At 37.9% G+C, this 22,120-nt stretch overlaps 1 protein-coding gene across 1 annotated transcript; it reads right to left on the reverse strand.

Annotated features, from left to right (window-relative positions):
- Positions 1 to 459: 459 nt before the first annotated feature.
- LOC139738194 (probable ATP-dependent RNA helicase DDX59) lies at positions 460 to 20,554 on the reverse strand. The gene is made up of 15 exons (XM_071648853.1): positions 19,998 to 20,554; positions 19,201 to 19,362; positions 17,970 to 18,045; positions 16,790 to 16,909; positions 15,739 to 15,891; positions 14,879 to 14,961; positions 10,338 to 10,386; positions 9,761 to 9,837; positions 9,351 to 9,479; positions 7,780 to 7,883; positions 6,444 to 6,510; positions 5,622 to 5,819; positions 4,178 to 4,244; positions 3,005 to 3,236; positions 460 to 1,612 (listed from the first exon to the last, which is right to left on the reverse strand). The coding sequence occupies exons 1-15, from the start codon at positions 20,232 to 20,234 to the stop codon at positions 1,561 to 1,563; spliced, it is 1,806 nt and encodes a 601-aa protein (XP_071504954.1). The 5' UTR covers positions 20,235 to 20,554; the 3' UTR covers positions 460 to 1,560.
- Between the last annotated feature and the right edge of the window lie 1,566 nt (positions 20,555 to 22,120).

Below are 22,120 nucleotides of genomic sequence, written 5' to 3' on the forward strand. Positions count from 1 at the left end.
CATATTTGAACACATTGAGATCCTATCACACTATAGATGTTCCTGCCAAGTTTGGTGAAAATCCATCATAGGGTTTTTGAGTAGAAGCTGGCAATGTAAAAAAAGTTCATGCACAATGCACATTGAATGAAGTATGATAGATACCGGACAATGAATGATAGCAACATTAGCTCAATAAAAACTTGAACCATTGGCTATGAGACATTGGCTCAGGTGAGATAAAAACAAACACACTTTGTACAAGAAAGAAAAACCACAATGTTAAAATTTAATTCATGAACACTCTTACGTTGTATGTGCCAGGGGCGGATCCAGGAATTCCGTAAAGGGGAGGCACCTTTGCAAAATTAAAGAGGGGCGCACGCATCCCCTCCCATTTTTTTCTTTTTATTTCTTTTGTTTTGACAAAAAAATAAAGAGGGGGTGTGTGCCTGGTGCCCCCCCGCGGATCTGCCACTGTGTACCAACTTTCATGCATGCAGAGTCAAGTTGTGAGATCAATAGGGGGCCTAGGAGCACCCCCTCCCCCAGCTGCAACTCTAGCCATAAGAACTCCCTTATTATGTTGGTCTTGCCTATAATGGGCATTGCAAGTACAAATCATAGGTAGGATGTTGGGGATTTGATTTGTAGCACTTTCACAAACCTTACATATACAAATGTACTATGTTTAATGGTTGTGAAAGCTTGAGCTGTATTCTTATAACGATCAAAAATTTTATTATTTTCCAGTGAACACATTTAAGCAGGACAAAGTTTGTCCATTCAAAGTAAAGTTGAATTCACAATCTTCCTCACATTTCTTGTGTGCCCTCTTACCACTGAAGCAGAACTACTAAATGACACCAATGAATGTCACTTCATTCTCACTTCTGGGAGGCAATTTCAACACATCACTCAATGCTTCTTAGCAATCAGCATGTACAGCCAACAGATTTACAGAGTTACAGAGTTAGTTGGTCAGTCATGGACTCATAGTCTCTGGTCAGAAAACTCTCTTGGGAAAGCAGAGAATAACTTTGACAAAGGTGTAACAATAGATATATTCAACATTGATTGGGATATAGCCTTTGCATTTATATGACAATATACATGTAATGGTTTATGATTGGCTTTGCTTAAAGTGCACAGAGCCACTATGGCTCGACAGAAAGGCGACATGATCATAGTTCTAGACATATGATGCACCGATGTGTTCATCTAATTTTCTCCTTCAAGGAGGAGCAAAGGGAAAAACAGGCAAGTATCTTCTGAAAATATAGTTACTCTTCATCATCACACCTTTTGTCAAACATTTATCGTCTTCATTTTGCATTTGAATTAAGAGAATATTTGTCTTCAAATAGCATTTTCCAGAGACTGTGAAAGACACATTACTGCTCACAGAACTGATAATATCCCATCTCTTCATATGTCCGCTAAAGTTAATCTACTTGTGTGGAGGCCTGATCCCTCCACAAATATGTATCAAACTGAGCTGACTTGATATTGGTGTTAGCACACTTTATGTCTTCTTTGTTCAACTGTCCATGTACTCCACATTCTCTACATGATGTTGCTTCAAGGCTTGAACTTTTGTTTCCTCTGCCTCAAGATGTCTGATACAGTCTCTCTGCATGTAGGAAAAAAAGTAGAAGAATGAAGGAATGAAGAACACATCATTACATCACTCGGTCTTTGTCTGTGAGAGGATGTCATGATGACGAAAATGTACTGTATGCATCATATATTTTGTGAGGTTTTTATTTCCAAGCATTTCACGAGTCGGGTGCTATTTGCGAATTTAAAAGCAATTTGACTGCACATTAATTTATTGACTCTGATCTCAACGTCAATGCAACATGCACACATACATTTCTCTGTTCGTTACTGTACTCCATGATCGCAAATTTAACCACTTACAAAATTGTCAGAAGTCTTGATTCGCTAAAAATTAAACCCACTAAATACTAGTACATGGTATATACAGTACCTTGAGACCCATCAAGTCCACAAAACCACATTTCTATAGTTTGGTGCTGTGTACCATTTGTATAGTATTGTTGTTGCTGTTGTTGGGTTTAGGAGGCACATCATTCGCATTTGAATATTTGCACCTTTATCTTCATCATATCAAAATAACTCGAAAATTAATAAAAAATACTTTGTAATCATTTTAAAAATATATATTATTCATAAAGAGTCTTATAAGCAGCAGACCTTAAAAAAAATTGCTTCCATTTGAGCCCTTTGTTGCTCATGTGTCACTGTTTGTTTTAGCTGCAGAATTTTCAATTTTCAATATTTTGTTACATTTGTGAAAAGGGCTCTCAATCTTTAAGTCCCTATTTGAAGTCTGTTGGTAGCAGTGGCAATGTACTCAAGCATGACACTCTATCTTCATTGCCCTGTCCTTCCCAAGAGATATACCATCTTGTAATTCCTCGTTTTTAAGCATCTACCGGTAATTGCTCCCTCAATTACCATGTGAAATCAATCCAAATAAGGTTCAATGATTCAGTAAATGAAACTTTGTACAGGACATGTAAATAGAATCTTATGCGTTAAAGTCTTAATTTCGTATTTCATTTACATCAAGTCGCTGAACAGGGAATTATAATTCGCATAATGTCCTTCCTAGCTGCAATCAAATTGCGGCATTTGCCTTCCATCCATACAACACTCCTACACTTTGAATAAAACTTGTACTATAAAGACCTCCGATGGAAAGGAAAGGTGTTGTCATGGATTCATTATTGTCAAAAGTGCTGGAACACTTATGTAAATAGGAACAGTTACAGGAAAATGGATAAGACAGGAAACAAAGTTAAAGCAGGTTATTCATCTCCTTTGTAATGATGAAAAAAAAATGGAGTCGATAAGAATGTATCCTAACTGAAGGGAAATAAGATGAAAAAATTCAGTAGTTTCACATTTCTTTCATGCAGAAAAGAACTCAACACAATCTTTCTGCCTCTGCTGGATGGACTTAGATCATATTTTGCAAATGGGTGAATTGACACACCTCTCTTTCTTTCTCTTCCTTTGAATTCGCTCATCCTGCTTGTGGACCGTTATGCTCGAGTGTGAATATGCCCTCCTGTCATGTTTAGGGTGGTGGCCTGGTACCTGACTTCTCTGTGATGCCTTGGAGCGGTGGAGCTGTCTCTGGTAGTGGAGATGAGGGGAGTTGACTAGCTCTTGGGGGAGGACCACACCTAGTGGCTTGAGGATGCTTGTCAGCTGCAAAAACAGCTGTGAGGAAGTCATGACTAGTAAAGGAAAACAGTGTTGCTTCATATAATATGAGAATGAGGAGCCATTATAGTGCAGACTTTTGACACTCATGTGATAATGGGATTTTGCATTAAAATCGCAGCACTGCATGCTGCTTTTGTCCTTCAGTAGGACAATTTTGGGGACAGCAAATGATTTCCTCACTATCTAGGACTTGTATGGCTCTTCTTGTAAAATCCTTGCATGTGATTGATGCATGTGCTCCGGATTAGGAACGTAAACTCTTGGTGCCAATTACACAATTCCATGTACCCAAAGCCACTGCTGACTCTTTGGCAATGTGATGGTGCTTTTTTTCAGCAACTGCACATACGTTGTACATGCATACACACAATAATGATTAAACACTCACTCCAGTAAACATCAAATGACAAATGAAGATAAAAGATATTCTGGAAAATGTTCCTACCTTTCTACAATATAGTTTGCAACATATTGCAGTAGCTTGCCCTAACATGTAAATAAAAGCTTAAGGCTTAAAGCTCATGTATGCTTCATGATGCATCTCCTCATGTATACACCCTCAATCTACCCTCAATGGAACTTTAATGATAATAACGGGCATTCCAGCAACAATCATAGCCACAGTCACTGAATATTCACACAAACCCTTTTGTTGCAGAGCAAAAAAGAATAAGCCACTAATTTGACCGAAAGTTGTGGATGATAATACACTGTACACTACTAATAGTTCAGCTAAATATGAGATAAAGTCATCAAACATTATGTATACACCATCTTGCTTCAACAAAAAAAAGGAAAAAAAAGAAGAAAAAAAAAGAAGTATAAGCCGATTTCACAAACGAAAGGTAATAAAAGTAACAAATGGGAAACTACAAAAGAAAATATATCACTCATTATTGGACTCTATATCCATCCTATATGGTGTTGAAAAGGATATTTTTGCTGTTGTTGTTAAGAAATGTCATAGCAGTTCCTTTGTTCCCAAGTCTTCCAGTGCGCCCAATCTGTAGAAGACATGATATGATATGGAAGAAATTATGAAGTTACAACTGGAGTCAAAACATCATAGTATTCAGTTCCCCCTTCATTGTCTACAGCATCAGTGTTTCAGATAGTAATACATGCATATTTACATGGGACAAAAATATGTGGTTTCTATAATATAAATGATAATAATAAAACATACATACATACAATTTCTATAGCACCATTTTCCATTCTGCTTTAATGCTTAACTGAAGGTGCTTTTCATGGAAGCAAAAAAACTGAAAGTACCATAAAAGTGCGAGAAATATGAAATTTAAGACAATGTCACACAACAGAATTTTGTTAATACAGATAACCTCACATGTAGTTAACATCGTGTAAGTAATCAATCAATCAATCAATCAATCAATCATATGAACACATACTCGAGTTGATAACATAAAAAGTCCCCCAAAAGTCAAAAGATTTTATCCTGCCCAGTGTTTACTGTATATTCCACTCCCTCTACTACATGTAAGTCATGAGGCACTTTCAAGAACTGGTACCCTTACTGATATTCATTCAGTCGTTAGAGAAAATTTTGAGCAGTTTTACAAAAAACATACAACTAAGTGTATATGTGACCCTGCACCACAAAACCAACAAAAAGTCAGCAGACATGGATTTTCTTTAAGGGTAGATTCTTACAGAGCAGACTCTAAGCTTTAAAATGATGTATAACTCAACCCATAATACATCTAAATACTAGAAAGAAAGCACACACTCAGGAAAAAAGTGAACTGAGGAAAAAGGCTCTGAAGTACAGGGTCTATTCAAGCGCTTAATCTTTACCAAGCCATGCTAGCTGAGCAATGAAAGGGACAAAATACAGGATGTTAACCACTGGAGCAACAACAATGAAGGGATTATCAGATTAAGCTGAAATTGAGCATGTTCTATTAACTCATTCTGCCCATGATTGATGCAAACTTTCGAGGCAGGAGACTTATCCTTTCAAAAGTTATTAGACTTGTAAGTGAAGTGTGTAAAGGGTTCCAAGAAATGAAAAGGGGACTCTAAGACATACCTGATCATTCTATTCTCCCCCAATAAAAGGGTTGCAGAAAAACTGCTGAAAATACACATTCCCATTCATGTTATGATCCCAAACTAAAGAACAATGAGGAAGGACAGCTCCTTCAGAATATATGAAAAAATCAAGTTTGCTCAGTTGACCCATTTCACCTTTTGTGAGTCCTCACATAAAATCAAGGGGTGCGACTTTTTGTTCATTTCGTGATGCACGGTCACATATTATGTTACTATCTTTGGAGAAGATGGGGAACTTGATGTTGGACACTGCAATTATCATACTTTACAATTGTACAGGTATCCTCAAAAAGTGTAATGCTCACTTGATGTATGTAATCCTCCACACTTGCTGGCATGTCAAAGTTTATGACCATCTGCACACCAGGGAGGTCAATCCCACGCCCTATGACACCAGTGCTCACCAGCACCTGGTAGGCCTTGTCCTTGAAATGCTGCAGCACCTCCATCCGCTCTCTTTGGGGTTTGTCCCCATGAATGGAAGCCACTGTAAGACCACAACTCTGATTTTGGGATTCGTAAGGATGGGATTCATAAGGATGAAGGTAAGTATCACAGAACGGGCATAACTTCAAAAGTACAGTTTCAGTATCAAAATACACATCGAGGGTTATTCAAATTGGCTCCACATCTATGCCTACATGACCCTGACAACTGTTGTCTCAAGAAGACTCAGGAAATCATGTAATACCACATCTACAGCCCAAACAGAACTGTACCAACTTACATTATAGCTGGGCTTGACACTTATACTGTGTTTTTTGTTGTTGCTGTGGTTGTTGTTTAGGTGGTCTGAAAAAGAAATGAAGTGGCCTGCAATAAATGACAACGCCACAATCCATTTGGAGTCTTAAGGATGAAATCGGGCCACAAAAAGATAGCCATTTTTGAAATTAAGTGGCCTGACATCAAGGTTTAGTGTCTCTGGGCCACTGCTAATATTGTTGTGCACTGATTATAGTCAAAGGAGCAGAGGTACCATTTCATAATCCTAGTCATACATATCACCTCATTATTCTGGACATGTCATTAGAACAAAATTAGGTAAAACATAGACAAGAGTGATTTGGCATATCAAAAGAGTACAACAACAAAAAAAAAGGTTGGCTGAAAACTTTGTCCTTCACCTTTTCAACAGCCTGAGCAAGAAGATCAGCACCCATCTTGGAGTCCACGAAGATGATGAGAGGAGGACTGCAAAAAACAAGCAAACAAACAAAAACATACTAATGAAAGTTGTAGTAGTTTTTTTCTTTAGGTAATGAAAAATTTTCTATCAAATATCATCTTTACATTGAGCACACAACTAGCAACACCTCTGGAGCCAATACACAATTTGTCTGCATCTAGTGTGAGGAGGCTGTCAGTAAACATACATTGTACCTGCATCCTATCTTAATCTAAGGTGGTCTAGTTATGCCCCATATTAATCCAATCTAAAACTAATTAACCAAAATATGTGGTTTCAGTCCAGAGCTCTTACATTATCACTGTGCATGCATTTTGCATCAACGGCAAGTTTAAAAAAAAAAAAATACACGTCAGCCACTACATATGTGGATTCATTGAATGGAAAATCCATTCAATGGTTTATACATTGTTACATTCACATGCTATCATCACTGGATAAAAAAGCTATAACAATTCACGAGGTCACAGTAATTGATCCATATGTATAAAAAAAATAAAGAGAATTCAACAAAATTTCATTTCTTTTTGTGTACATTTCCTATGGAAAACAGTGCTCTGTCATGAAAGTCATAAAAGCCTGATTATTTTTACAATTACTCACTTTCACTGATTGATTTTATGGTAGAAAAGTACTGTAAAAGTGGTTTCTTTCGCGCACAGAAACTTTCGCGGTTTCCATCGGTGCCGACTTTTTCGCGTGTGTTTAAATTCGCTGTCGGTAATGATAGCGTTGAAATAAGCAATGAGTTTGAAACATTTTCGCGTGATGTTAAATTCGTGGTTCAACCTCATAAAGCGAAAATAAAACCACCGCGAAAGAAACCACTTTTACAGTAGTCAGTGACAATTTCAAATAAAAAACAAAAAAAGGTTGAAAAACAAAGAAATACATAAGAAATTCTAAAAACAATAAAATACATAAGAATTGAAATGAGTTTTGGAAGTTTTTGTGATGTACAATTGTTGAATATGCTAAAACAGACTTTCAGACCAAAAAGTAGACTCTAAATGCTTCTAATTAGGCTAAAATATGATCTTGAGCTTAATTTGCATAATTAATTAATTAAAATTAGAATTTGATTGTTTCAAAAAATCTTATGATACAATCTCGTAGACTATGACATGGGTGTCACATATGCCAAATTTCGTCACGATCGCATCACCGATTGCCGAGATCTCGGGGGGGGGGGGGGGGGGGGGGGGTTGGGGCGGAATCCGTCCTCCTCCGGTTTTAGCTTAGCCAAAAAAGCCCAGCCTGATTAGGGTTAATACCTGAAATGCTTAGGATCCTGGAGAACTGCAAAGAGCTTTTTCTTCTTGGATGGCTCTTCAACCCAGAGGATGATTTGTTTCACTGATGTACACGGTGTACTGGGCTGAATGAAAGAAGGAGCAGAATCTCTTTGATGCAGTGTGGTGGTCTTGCCATATCACAATAGACATGGTTAAACACAGGGCTGTCACAGCATAATCCTAATAAAATGACACATGGGTCTACAACTGAGAGAGCATGAGTATTTTTCGTGTACAAGACTGAATTGTCAACACAGCATTTGTACACATTGGTATTTGAATGTTTCAAGCTTGCATTGTATCATATTTTGATGTAAATTGTTAAACTTGTGGCTGTTTCTCCATCAATGAGCAATGAATAAAGAAGTTAATGAACATAGCCTCTTCCAATGTGAATAAAACAAGGGTAAAATTAACTCTGAAAAACAATCATCTTTTTATTTTTTTAAATTATAATTATAGAATCAATGGAATGTGGTAACATAATATTCCCACAAGTCCTGTCCAATGCCCTACCACATATATCAGTTTAATTACTTTAAATTCTTTGAATGACATACAGCAAACATTTTTCTAATATGTAAATACTGGGAAATTAATGCTAAGTGAACTAAGTTCTGTAGTTGTATATAAGTTGCCAGTGGGGGGGGGGGGGGGGCATCCCTGGATCTGCAATGACCAAACATAAAATCAATGTACTAACTCATAATCCTACTAAAATGACACCTGGGTCTACAGCTGAGAGAGCATTGGGTAAAGAGCACATACAAGACATTGAACTACTTATTATGTTTGGCCCTGCAAAAGGCATAAAACAATATGTGTGTAGATTCACCCCCATACAACATTTTATAGAAATCCATCAAGAAATACAGCCCTTACAGTCCATACAAAAATGTGATATGGTGGCGGATGGACCACTGTAGGAAGCATCACTAAAAACAACAGGAGTGAAGATTTAAATGTATTGCACCTCATTTGCACAAGAATATCTTAACAGTTGGGGCCTGTAGAGTGTGCATGACAACACTATAACCTATGACCCTATGAAAAGTGAAATATGAACTAGGCAGCACCATTACAAACCATAGGGGTTAAGAGTATACCATGATGGACCTGCACAAAAAAAAAAAAGGTAGCTAGTAGAGTGTATATAATTTAGCAACCTAAATATGTCCTTTGACCTGATGAAAGATGGAATACTATGGTCAGCATAAAAAAGTAAATAAATAAATTATAGAGATTCAGGTTTGAATGTGATAAAACCTCTGAACAAAACATAAAGATAATCTATGAGAAATGTGGCTAGAAGAGCACTGACAAGCAGACCAAAATCAACTTTTTTTGTGTGTATACAGACAGAACAAGGCACCCTTTTTTCCCCCAATGATACGCCTCCAGACTAAAGTTAATAAAATCCATCAAGAAATATGGCCAGAACTGCACAAACGAGATGCTACAGGAGCAGCATGACACTGCTGAATCTAAAGTATCCTCCTGTACATGTACCAGGGATTCAAGTTACTGCCAAATCTAAAAGAGGAACTCACTGTGCCAACTGAGATGAAGACAGGATTGTTGAGCAGAGATAAAGCCATCTTCTCAATGGCAATGGGGATGGTTGCTGAGGTGAGAAATGTCTGGTGCTCATCGGGCAAGTGCATCATGATGTCATACACCTGTTGAAATGAAATTATGTGCTTGTTTTGTTCATTTGTGTTATTTGCACTTTTAATCTAAAGCAAGGAAGCAAATTTGCATACAGTAACAAACATCACTTAATGTGAACACCTTTTTTTTTCCAAATTGATGTTCTTTGCCAACACTAAAGTACAGTGTACAATGTGTAGCTGGTAAAATTAAATGTGACAACAATGCAATTTGTCACTTCCAGTCCAAAAGTCAATTAAATGTGTATATTTCTATACTACTTTGTACTCAATGAAGTCTTCCAGCTTACCTGTTGTTGAAAGCCAAGTTGCAGCATTGTGTCCACCTCATCAATCACGACTAGCTTGATGTTATCCAGGGACAGGGCTTGAATTTACAGAAATTGATATAAGATTTAAAATAAAAAGAAAATGAAAAAACAAAACAAAGCAACATATTACTATCATCTATCGCCTGAGAAACCACAGATATGCATAAGAAGCAAATAACAGTCAAAATTAGTGAAGTATTCATGTCACATTTACAGCACTAAATTTCATGATATACAGAAAACCTGCCATTACTGCAGTGTTCTAAGCCTGTAAGCACATTGTGCTCAATGCATGACATATATTGCCATGAGCACGAGCCTGTTGCAATATACAATGTACATCATGCATTCACATAATGCATGTGTGCATGGGACACTGCAGTAATGGCAGATCTTGCTGCCCGATCGGATCGGTCTATGGGCTATTGATGGGAGGAATTTACTACAACTGGTCATGAAACACATTTGGCCTCTTTTTTCACAATACTACAAAATGTAACACTTTGAATAGTGTTTCAGAATTTGCTGCAACATACATGTATGGCCTTATAAATACCTTCTTGCTTCATGATCTCCAAAATCCTGCCCGGGGTGCCAACAATAAACTGAAGAAAACAAATCAAGAAAGAATAAGGAGGAGGTTAAAACAAACAAACAAAAATATCATACAAGTTAAACACCTACTGCAATTTACATTCAAGTACACCAAGACTTTCCACATGTTCAAAGACATTCAATTCAAAGTGCTAACATTAATCATACAGGTGAGTCTTTGAATTTAATGGCTATTAGAGAAAGCCATTCATGAAAGGACAAGTTCCACTTAATATACATAATATGTGTTATGGATTGACTGAATACAGCAATATCAGTAAAACACCTCAGTGAAAATTTGAGGAAAATTGGACAATTCCTCAAAAAAGTTATGAATGTTTAACTCTAAAGGTGCCGGGGAGGGGTTGAATCAACCCCCTCAATATTTTTCGTAACTATTCCGCCATGCGAAATTTTTTGACCGCGTCATTCACTGACTTTTTACTTTCAAGTCTCGCGCAACTTTTGACACCATTTTTGCGAAAATCGCGCATACAGTTTTAACACTGCACGTCCTTTTATACATGCCTGTCAGACCGAAAATGGCTCAAAAACGTGATTTTGTGTATAAAGTCTATGCAAATGGGGTTTGGAGTTTTCTCACATTATTCATAAAAATATGATTATTTTCACTTTCATAGGCTGAAATCAAGTAATTTTAGCATGATTATGCTAGAAATAGGTTCTGTCATAAATTTTGCGAAAAAAAATGATAAAACAAAAGGTTGAAAAACAAGGAAATACATCAGAAATTCATAAAACAATAAAATACATAAGAAATTAATTTTGATAAGATTTTTTTTTTCAAGTACATTGTGACTCCAGAGGAATGCTACAAAGAATGTAATCACCAAAAATTAGGATTCTAGGAGCTTTACTTTCTGATTTAGAGCAAAATGTACAATTTTATGCATATATTAGCATAATTAATCAATATAATGAAAATTTCCATTTCTTTTCGTATAGTTTGGTAGATTACGCCACAGGTAATGCAAGTGCCAATTTTCAATTTTCATGGCGATCGCGCGATGGACGACCGAGATCTCGGGGGGGGGGGGGGGGGGGGGGGGGGGGGGGGGCCTGGTTAGGGTGAAAGTTTCAGTGCTGTTATCTCGGGATGAGAAGACTAAAACACTTTGTGACATCATTGCAGGACAATATATAGAAAATACAAACAGAATTCAATATATTTCAACATTTCTAGCAAAATGAAAGAGCACTTGACTTACCATACCTCTTTCAGAAAGCAGGGGGAACAGTATTACCCTTAACATGTGTCAGTCATAAATTGAGAAAATGTGTACTTTTCATAAAAAATGACATTTTGTAGAATTCTCTTCATATTTTCTTTGTATCTTATACATGCGTGGATGTCACATACTGTTGTAGTCTCCTCATCCAATGATGGTCGTACTGAAACTAAAAAAAAACAAACATAACTCTTGAACGGATTGTCTGATTTTCCTCCAAATTCACTGATGTATGCTACCAATACTACTGCATTCACTCAATCCACGCATATTTAGGTGAACTCGTCCTTTAACCCTAACTAGACCGGGGAGGGGGGGGGGGGGAGCTCCAAGGGCCCCCCTCGACGTTTCGCGCGATGTATCGCTATTGCGAAAAGCTATCGCCGCAACGTTTCATGACTTTTTGAGTCTCCCGCATCTTTTGACACCAAATTTGCGATGCCCGGGCGTGCGGTTCCGAAGTTGCGCAAAAATATGTACGTTCATGTCAGACCAAAAATTGCTCCAAAACGTGAATTCTTGTACAATTTCAATGCAAACTGTGTTTACAGGCAAATTTCAATGCAAACTGTGTTTACAGGCAAATTTCATAAAAGCATGATTATTTTAAGGTTTTATTGATTAAAATCAATTTATAACGTATTTTCTTGTTCAGAACAATGTCGCGGACAAATTTCATCGAAAAAACAACGAAAACATAAAGTCCAAAAAACAAATAAATACATAAGAAATTAAAAAAACAATAAAATACTTAAGAAATTTCTTCTGATTGCACAATTTTTTTCTCCTACATTTGCTAAGGACATTAAAAAGAATATTTACACAAAAAATGTGCCTGTTTTGAGCTTTATCTAGTGTTTTATACCAAATTGTCTTATTTCATGCATTATCATGCATAAATTAGCATAATTTAGCATAAATTATAAATTTTTAAAAGATTAACTTCATGGTACATTAGATTACATCATAGGCAATGTGTGTGCCAATTTTCGTCACGATTGCGCTGTCGACGGCCGAGATCTGGGCCCCCCCCCCCCGGCTCTATCATCTACCTAAATAGCCTGGCCTAGTTAGGGTTAATACATGTATGCAAATTAGTCATTCTTGCACTGAGTTACCTGACTAAAATATATGTGTGTGTGTTTTTACATCCGCAAAGGGAGGAGATTATGTTTTTGTTACCGTTGGTTTGTTTGTTAGTTAGTTTGTTTGTGTGTCCGTGTGCAAAATAACTCAAAAAGTTGTGCACGGATTTGGATGAAACTTGCAGGAAAAGTTGAGAATGACACAAGTAACAGATGATTAAATTTTGGTAGTGATATGAGAATATTTGCGGAATTTATGAAGGATTTTTTATATTATTTGACAGGTAGGGTCAACGAACTTGAGAGGTCAAGCTGTGCAATTTTGAGGTTTTCATACGAGCACTAAAGTGCGTGCTCCACTTTCTGCGAGGACGAGGCGCGCCACGCAGCTGAGGGTTTATGACGTAACAAAGGCTTCTATATTGGGAAATTGGGCAATTTTTTTAGCATGTATACCTATGGGTGGAAATCACTGATCTCTATGGAAGAGCCCAAAGAGCTTTTCCCCCAGTGGTGGAGAGGAGAAAAATCTCTTTGGGAAGAGCAAGATCATCGGTGGAAAGTAGCTGCTTGGAGGAGGTCTGCGCTCTCAGAGTGCTTTTCTAGTTTTTTAATACAATGTACATCAAAGTGATTTCAAACTATCTTTGGTCTATTAATCTAAAGCCACATTTTTAAAATGTTTTGACTCCACACATCATTCCAAATGATCCATGCATATCATCTGCCCACTGTTGTGTCATTAGTGATACAAAAGTAGGTCAAGCACTGTGTTACAACAACTGATTCCATTCAAATATGCAATATTTGAGTGAAAGAGCTTCAAGCTGCACTTGTAAAATGGGATGAATTATGGCTGCCTTAGTCCTGTAGCTCTGGGAAGCCACAGTGCATGATGGACCTACACGTATTACTCAGGACAAGAATCCTTTGTAGCTTAATAGACTTGCACCTGTTACATCAAATTCTTAATGCTGTCAGAGGCATAGATTCTTGTCTGACGGCCCTGAAAACACAATTTGCAAACCAGAGATGGGCATCATAACTGAGCACTTTGAAGCCAATAATTGGTGAGCTCTAAAAGGGAGAGAGCTTAACCCTAAAAGGGCAGGGGGGCGGAATCCGCCTCCCCTCGACGTTTCGCGCTATAATTCTGTAACGCGAGAAGGCCTCATCGCGAGGCTTCTTGACTTTCTTTGTTCAAGTCTTGCGCAACTTTTGAGACCAAATACATAAGAACTGAAATGAGTTTTGGAAGTTTTTGTGATGTACAATTGTTGAATATGCTAAAGCAGATTTACAGATTTGATTATTTTAAAAAGTCTTATGACACAATCTTGTAGATTTTGACGTGGATCTCACGCATGCAATCCGTCTGAGCATAGCCAAAAAAGCCCGGCCCCTTTAGGGTTAAGCCCGATGCCAAAAAGACATGGATTTTGTGTGGCTCTCTCTCAAGTAGGGCAGGAAACCATTTTTAAATTTGAAGTTGAACTTGGGTAAGCCACTGGCCAGCAGCATGACTCATTAGAAGTAGAAAGTGGACTTGTCAGAAATGGAAACCTCTCATCTGCAAAGTGGAATCCAAAAGACCAACTTTTGTGTTTGAGAAAGAAAGGCTACATTTGTATGTTCTCAATGACAAACTCAAGTCACCAAATACTTATTGCGCAACTCATAACGTAGTCTATTCATAAATATGTACAGTATACTTTGTATTAATTAATGCATTATTATTACTTTCAACATGGCCCATTGAAGCAAATATTTGCTGAATGGGCTCCCTTGGTAAAAATCAGAATAAAATCATGAATATATAAATGCATAAATAACCCTTCCTGTTTCACTGAGAAAAGACTTTCAATCTTTGCCTCTGCATACATAAAATTGCTCTTCCATGCCTCATACATGTAGAATCAGAATAACCCATCTCCTCATAATCCTCTCCTTTCTTTACACACTGTGTACTATCACTGCTCAAAAATGAAGATGCAGAGTTATTTTTCAAAAGGCACTTTAATTCTTTGTCCTTTGCACAATGCAATTATTCACTGTGCTTACCTATCCTTTTCCTGATGGTGATTGGAGTCATAAGGACAGATGAAAAAAAAACAAAAAACAGGCTAGGCTGTGCTATGATGCATTGAGGTTAGACAAGAGAATATTACCTGAACACCTTGGCGAAGGCGATGCAGCTGAGGGGGTAGAGAGAGTCCTCCAACTAGCAAGGCAGTCTTCATATTAGCTAATCCTGTCAGTGTATGATTAGATACAGATGAGACACATAAAATCTAATGAGGAATAGATGGTTGTCTTGTGGCTTGGAGCCACCAAAATGAAATGTTATTATGATTTAGTTGTATGACAATTATCTTCATCTGAAAAGTTGATTTTGTCAGTCAGTTCACTTCTGTCCATGTCGGATTTGGAGCATTTGGCATGCTCCTTTATGCTGCATGTTTTGTTGTTTTGTTTTTTCCATTCTGAATAGGACATGGGATTCAAGATGTGGCTCTTGAGAAATTTCCCCCGAAAAGTAAGCAATGCAAAAGGCAGAACTACGTAGGTTGATTTACAAAAGCAAGTCTGACATCTATAGACGTTTTCTGGTGCTATCTCAGCTTTATTTTCGAACATGTAACACAAAACTAATTTTGGGCTGGAGAAAGCTAAATTCTACACCTGAGAAAATCCACTTTAAGCAATAGGGCACACAGCTAGAGTAGAAAAGCCACACAGGTTTACGCCCGGACCACTCTGAGTCAAGCTGTGATCTGTCTCCTTTAATTTTAATATCTACCTAAACTTTGTTTGAGTATGTACAGCACTACCAATCACCAAATGATCACACAGCATATCTTCTAATGACAGTATTACAATTTGTGTAAATCTCATTCTTGCAGTGAATTTTTGTAAGAGTTGAACAACATAATGTTATTTTGAAATTGATTTCAAACAAGAAGACCCTAGATGGTGCATCAGGATGTGATACATGAGGAAGTAAATATAAACCAGAATGATTGCACACCTTTCATTAGCTGCTTTGCCTGCTCCTCTATTTGCATGGCTAACTCCCTGGTAGGGGTAAGAATAAGGACATGTGGCCACTGCAACTCCTGGCTGGTAGCAAATAACACTTCGTTGTAGATGGTCATCACACTGGATACAAGAAATGAAGCAGCTATATAGGGAAGGAGTGCAGCATGAATCATATCTTTAGCTTTGCACATCATCATTCCAAGCATACATTACGATGTATGTACAAGATGGTTTCTAAAAGCTACATGCCTGATTGAAGTGCAGTATAACTTATCAAGATTGTCAAACAAACATGATTATGAAATATCAAAGTGTTACAATGAATAATGAAATAATGAGTTTAGTTTACCTCTCCAACAAAGTCTTTTGGGACACAAGAAACTACACAAAGCATCAATGTCTGTCAACTTCAGCTTCTGCACAAGTCATATTTTTATTCATTTCTCTTTTTTTTTATCATGCAGGAATAACCTCCAGGTCAATTTGCAGATGGCAAATTGTAATAAGCCAGTTCGTGTTCTCTCATACCTCCTTGGTTCTACTTTGCGCATGAGCAGAAAAAGGTCATTGGTACCAAAACGCACGATGGTTTTTAAATTCACGGAGATAAGGATCTGTCATAATGATTATTCATGCAATCCTTGTACATGATACTTGCCATTACATCCACCCGACTGCAAACCTGGTATTTGGCAATACGAATATAAACATGTTTTAATGCATTCAATACAAAATACACACAAATTTAACACAAATTCCATAAATTGTTACGCTGGGCAAACTTACCAGTACGCTTTATGTTGCTTTGAATATAATTGAAGTGCCTAACCAACTGAGAAAAAAGAAAGGTTATTTGTACCAACATGCACATGAGCTAATTACGAACTTGCTTATTCTATGGATTTATAGCTCATTCAGAAGCTCATTCTGTGAGCAGAATTCCCAGAAACTTTGTAAATGCAGCTGCCAATACTCTTTATACTAGCACACATATTTTGCAATGTTTGCCACCAAGGAAGAATGTCAACAATTTCACTCACTCTTTCCTGAACTGGTCTGGGCACAAACCATGACATCTCTGTGACTCAAAGCCACTGGGATAGCCTGCATCTGGATGGGAGTTGGAGTCAGGTAGCCAGACAGCTTCAGATTGGCTTGCACTACAAACAGAAACATCAGTTTAACATCTACTGTCAAGCCTGTGTGTGAATGCAGTGGCATATGCCATGCCAGCACAAGTACAATTCATATAGATTTAGTCCAAGATCTTGAGTACCACCACACTGTACTAGATCACATGTGTGACAAATAGATATTAGTCAAAGTGCAGGTTTACACGTATTTTACCAAGGCAAAAGGCCTATATTGTAAATTACAAAGTGCATGAGAGCTAATAATGCATTTGGAGTGTATATTGGCTAGTATGTGCACATGAAAGAGCATGTGCCATTTGCCATACTAAATAAAACTTATTTATGACATTGATTTGTCGAGGCTGGATTTGTCCATGTCTTGGACCATATTAGATAATACACACACAAACACACACAAAAATATCCAAGCGCACAAACTATAACTTTGTAGTTGATTTACCATTTCACCGCAATCAAAATAAAAAAATTAAAATTATATATGAAATAAATAAAGTAAGATTTTACCATTTTACAAGATGTCTCATTCCTCTTTTTTTTCTGTTTTGCTCAACATTTTTTTTTTTTTTTTGCAAATTTTCAAATTACTAAATGTCACTTTAGAGCTTTAGATTTAGGGTGTGTAATGCACTCTGAAGCACTATCAACTGAATGATAACACATATGACTCTTACAATTTCAACTTTGTGGTACACAACTTAAAGGGACTGAAATCATAGATTTCTTCTTTTTCTTTTTTCTTAAAACATGTCCCACATGATGACTATTATTTTTCAATTTGATGGTACAATATTACTAAACTTGACCTCCTTTAAATATGTGCCAAATTTGAGAGTGCTGGGCTGAAAAATATAGATATTAGGCAGGATGATACAAACTATTTCAGATGGACTCAAGCTAGCAGGACATGTGGAAGAAAGCCATTAAAGAGTGATTCAGATTCCCAGAAATCATTCTAGTTTTAGTGGATCTAAAGGTTCTATTTGATTTTGAGAGACTGAAGAGGAAATCACTGCAAATTGCTGTTGTCTAAATTGGCAATGAAACATTTCCATGTATTACAACTTACATTTTTCTGGCAAGCTGAGCTGGTCAAACTCCATGATTGGTCTTGCCACATCTACCCCTTCAACAAAAATCTGCACCTGCACAGAAGAAAATGATGGATTTAGCAATATTACATCGCAGAAAAGGAACAGAAGATGACATAAGATTCTAATGGTTGAAAAAAAAAAACTGACAATGGGAATAATCACCTTTAATAAAGATCATAAGACATTCAACTGATTGCAGATGTGTCAAAATATTGATTCTGATAGATTTTAAATTGCGTGTTATATATCGTCTGAGTTTGTTGTCCACTGACAGAAATCTCACAAAAGTTTGTAACATGCGGTCTACAAGATATAAATTTTTGCATGGCACAAAGAAACAAAAGTCCAGAGGGGCTTGATGCACAGCGAGCCTCCATCCCAACTTGTAACACCCCCTTAGAATGCATGTGCCAAATTTGACAACTATCACCGTCACAGACAACTTACATTCCCAGCCTCTTCAAGCATAACAATCCAATATGATTTGGTTCCACTGTATGCAAATCTGGAGAAGAGAATCATTACAATGAAGACAATATTGGTCCTTTGGTCCCTGTCCCTGGGCCCCATGGGCATCGCTCGTACCATGTAAGCAAGTATCCCCAACCCTTAAGAATGATTCTTGTAACTTAAGTTTAAGTCTAACAATAGGTTTCCAAGAAGACAATTAATCTGTACAAAAAGATAAATCAGACAATGCTTCTAGACAAAAGAATGGTGGTAATGGCTCGCTTCAGCGATTGCCTCCAATTAACTACTAGATAGCCCTACACTGAAAGAAAGAGAAATGAAGCATCTATTCACAATTTGAGGGTGCTCACCTTTAAAATTACTCAAGAATGATTAATAGCACAGCATTAATTCAAGTCAGGGTTTTCAAAAAAAGTGGTACTAGGTTTGACGCGATTAGGTGGTATCATAAGTTTGTATGCTGGCATGACAGTAAAGTAGCTCTCTCTACCATGATGAAATCATGTGTGCTCCTATGCTAACAAATATGATCAGACCATGTTTCATACAATGACACTGGAATTCCTTTACACATTTTGTTGAACTTTTATATGCAACCACAGAATTCATAGAAATCTGAACCCACCATCCTTTTCGATGGAAGTCTCATCACAAAAAGTTGCAAATAAGTTATGCTGGCATTTCTAGTCTACATCAAATGATGTGCAAATAGAATAAGAATTTGTGAGTGCCTGCCTCATTTCGGATATCTTGGACCTGCTCATGAGAAAGACTGGAAATGCTGCTGTGCTCACTGTAGATGTACAGACCCTGGAGGTTATCTGTTGGTTGCCTGGATGTTGTCTCCTCACTCTGAGATGTGTTACTGTCATCTTCTGCAGGTTCCAATTCAGCAGCCTAGTATGCAAGACATTTTAGTTACTAACACTCAGCAAATTGCTTGTCCTAATAGTCATCATACATATTGCCAGCTCACACATCAATGCTGAAGGCTGTGTTTTTCTGTATGTCTGTCTGACCTTCAATGAGATATGATATTAGATTCATCACTCAGATATCATAATCATATCACCTGCAAAGTAATGACGAAGGCAAGTGAGATGCACACAAAGTTTTTCTGGGGAAGAGGGTAACTTGACAGCTTGAATGTATTCATACATGGTCTGATCTCTCAAACATCCTCTTCGTAACATTCTGTACAAATGTCTGTTGATGGCCTGAAAAAACAACAACAAACAAACAAAGGTTAACTTGCTGTGGGAGCATCTTTTGGCATGTCTTAGTTCTCAATGAAATTCTACTTTCCTAAATCCGAGCTCACATTTTTGCCAACACACTGCTTGCAGATGATGTGCAAATTAACACAAATGGTACTTTATGTATCACTAAATTCATTACATTTTTATTCCGAAGTAACTACCTATGATATCAAGGGAAAGTGTTTAATCAGATACATAAATGAATTTTACTTTCACTATTTCTGTTCCACAATCAATGTCTATGACCGATGTATGATATGTAAAGATAATTACCTGAATGTTTGGAGTTGATTGTAGTCCCATCCTTGTCAGATTTCTTGCTTTGCACTCCAGGCTACACACATCAGCTTCAGTCTGATCACAGATGTACTCCCCATAGCGCCCACAAACAATACAAACAGGCTCCTCCATCTCTGGCCATCGCTGAAGCTTGCTAAATGAGATTACAGGAGGCCTGTCATCAGCCAACTCTTCATCCAGGTAACAAGTCTCTGACTGTTTATCCTCCATTTTTACATCCCCACGATCTATCAGTGATGAATCATCACTGCCTGTCCTTGCATGCTTGCTGTCCGCCTTGGTGGTCGATGACCCAGATGCATGGTGAACATCCTCAGAAATTCCATCTCTGCTACTCCCCTGCCCACTCTGATCATTCAAAATTTGATAATTTTCTCTCTCCTTCTTTTCAGATTTTGAAATATGTGTCAGTATCTGATTTTGCAGCTGCTGAAATTGCTGGAAACTTCTTGTTTGCAACTCAGCCAGACCAGTTCCTCCTGATCTACAGTCCTTGTTGATATTCACTTGTGTGTCCTGGACAGATTCACAAGGAGTGATGTTCCTCATAGCACACATAGAGCTTTGAGTACTGTATGCATCCGCAGCCTTAGATTGCTGATCAGCAGTAACTACTGCTCCAACAGGTTTATCTAAACTGCAGCTGTTGCCATCCTGAATCTGGACAGTCTGTGAAGCTTGTGGGTCGCAAGCACGTTTCATTTCATTTGTCCTCCCTACATTGTTACTTTCCATCTCAAACTGCTTGGATCTAAATGCAGGATGTCCACATGGCTGAGACCCAGCATTGCGACTCTTGGGCTGGGATTTTCCATGCAGTGACAGCAATCCACCACAATCATTTTGCTGTTGCTTTGATATGGGACCACTGTGAGCTTCTCTAGTAGGGAGACATTGATGGACTGAATCTACATTAAGTTTAAGACCTTGGGCTGACACAACCTTCTTTGAACTTGGCGTGATAGGTCTGTTTGTTGTCCTTCTATTTGCCACTGCCCTTGGAATGAAGTCCATGATGATGTTTCTTCCTGGATTATGGGGATGAAAACTAATATATTTAGTCACCATTCTGATCCTGACACTGTTCTTTGTAAAGGATAATAAAATGGAAATGAAGGAAAGAAAAACATAACACCAGCCCTACAAAACATAGCACCGCTGATAAATGAAAACAAAAAAACTGTCATGTGATCTAGGGCTGCATACTAACCCCTTTCTTCTTGGACCAGAAGGTACCAGTTGTTTCCATTTTTAACTGGTAAATTCCAGAAAAGAAGTTACAGGTCCGACAGTGATTTTTACTGGTCAGGGACCATCGATATCGGACTAGTGCAAATGTGCAGTGTTGTGCAATCCAATGTGGTGACATCACACACACACACACACACACACACACACACAAACACACACACACACACACACACACTGATCCCATGGTCCTGAAAAGACATTTTTCTATGAGTTTATCTCCATTCCCCCCATTCCTTCCTTCATTTTTTGAAATGGCCTGTGCATGACACATTGCGCATCAGCGATTTAAATAAGCATGAGGAATCGCAATGTTTTAAGCCTTTCGACAACGCCCTTCCGCTGTGTTGTAGCGAGGAAATGGAGTTTGAGTGAAACGCGCCCAGCAGAGAAAAGTGACCTACCTGTCTGACAACAATCAACTCAATAACTATAGACTTTCAGGTGCCAAACGATGTCGTGCAGTGAGAGTGCCTTGTCAAAAGGCTACACTGCTAACGGCTCGCACATACAGGTACCTGTGAACAGATTTCAAATCCGTTGAAAAAATAAAGTTGTTCTCAAAGATTCCTCTTGAACAAATCAACAACAAAAAAAAACACCATAAATTTGGACAGAAAATGACAATTTAACCCATAATAAGAGAATGAGTCTAGAGTATACTTGGGCAAGCATCTATGGGAAATGCCTGTTGTAGCAAAATCAAACCGTCCTTAACGGGTTAACAGGGTTCTCGCCAGGAATTTCTTCACGCTTGTCGGCATTTATGCGCGCTGTTCTGGGGGTGGGTACGGGAGGGGGGTTCCCCCTCCCGCGCGAAGCGCGGAAGCCTTCGCTAATGCTCAATA

The sequence above is a fragment of the Diadema antillarum genome, unplaced genomic scaffold (assembly GCF_040938485.1).
Source record: "Diadema antillarum isolate AM-2024a unplaced genomic scaffold, OU_Dant_1.0 seq00000728_RagTag, whole genome shotgun sequence".
Classification (NCBI taxonomy): Eukaryota; Metazoa; Echinodermata; class Echinoidea; order Diadematoida; family Diadematidae; genus Diadema; species Diadema antillarum.

Bases quoted from the DNA above. Each gene is read 5' to 3' on its own strand.
- LOC139738194 (XM_071648853.1), bottom strand. From the start codon at position 20,234: ATGGAGGATAAACAGTCAGAGACTTGTTACCTGGATGAAGAGTTGGCT. The intron at 19,363-19,997 runs GTAATTATCTTT...CTTGCATACTAG, and splicing joins AATCAACTCCAAACATTCAG to GCTGCTGAATTGGAACCTGC. The intron at 9,838-10,337 runs GTATTTATAAGG...TGTAAATTCAAG, and splicing joins GGAGATCATGAAGCAAGAAG to CCCTGTCCCTGGATAACATC.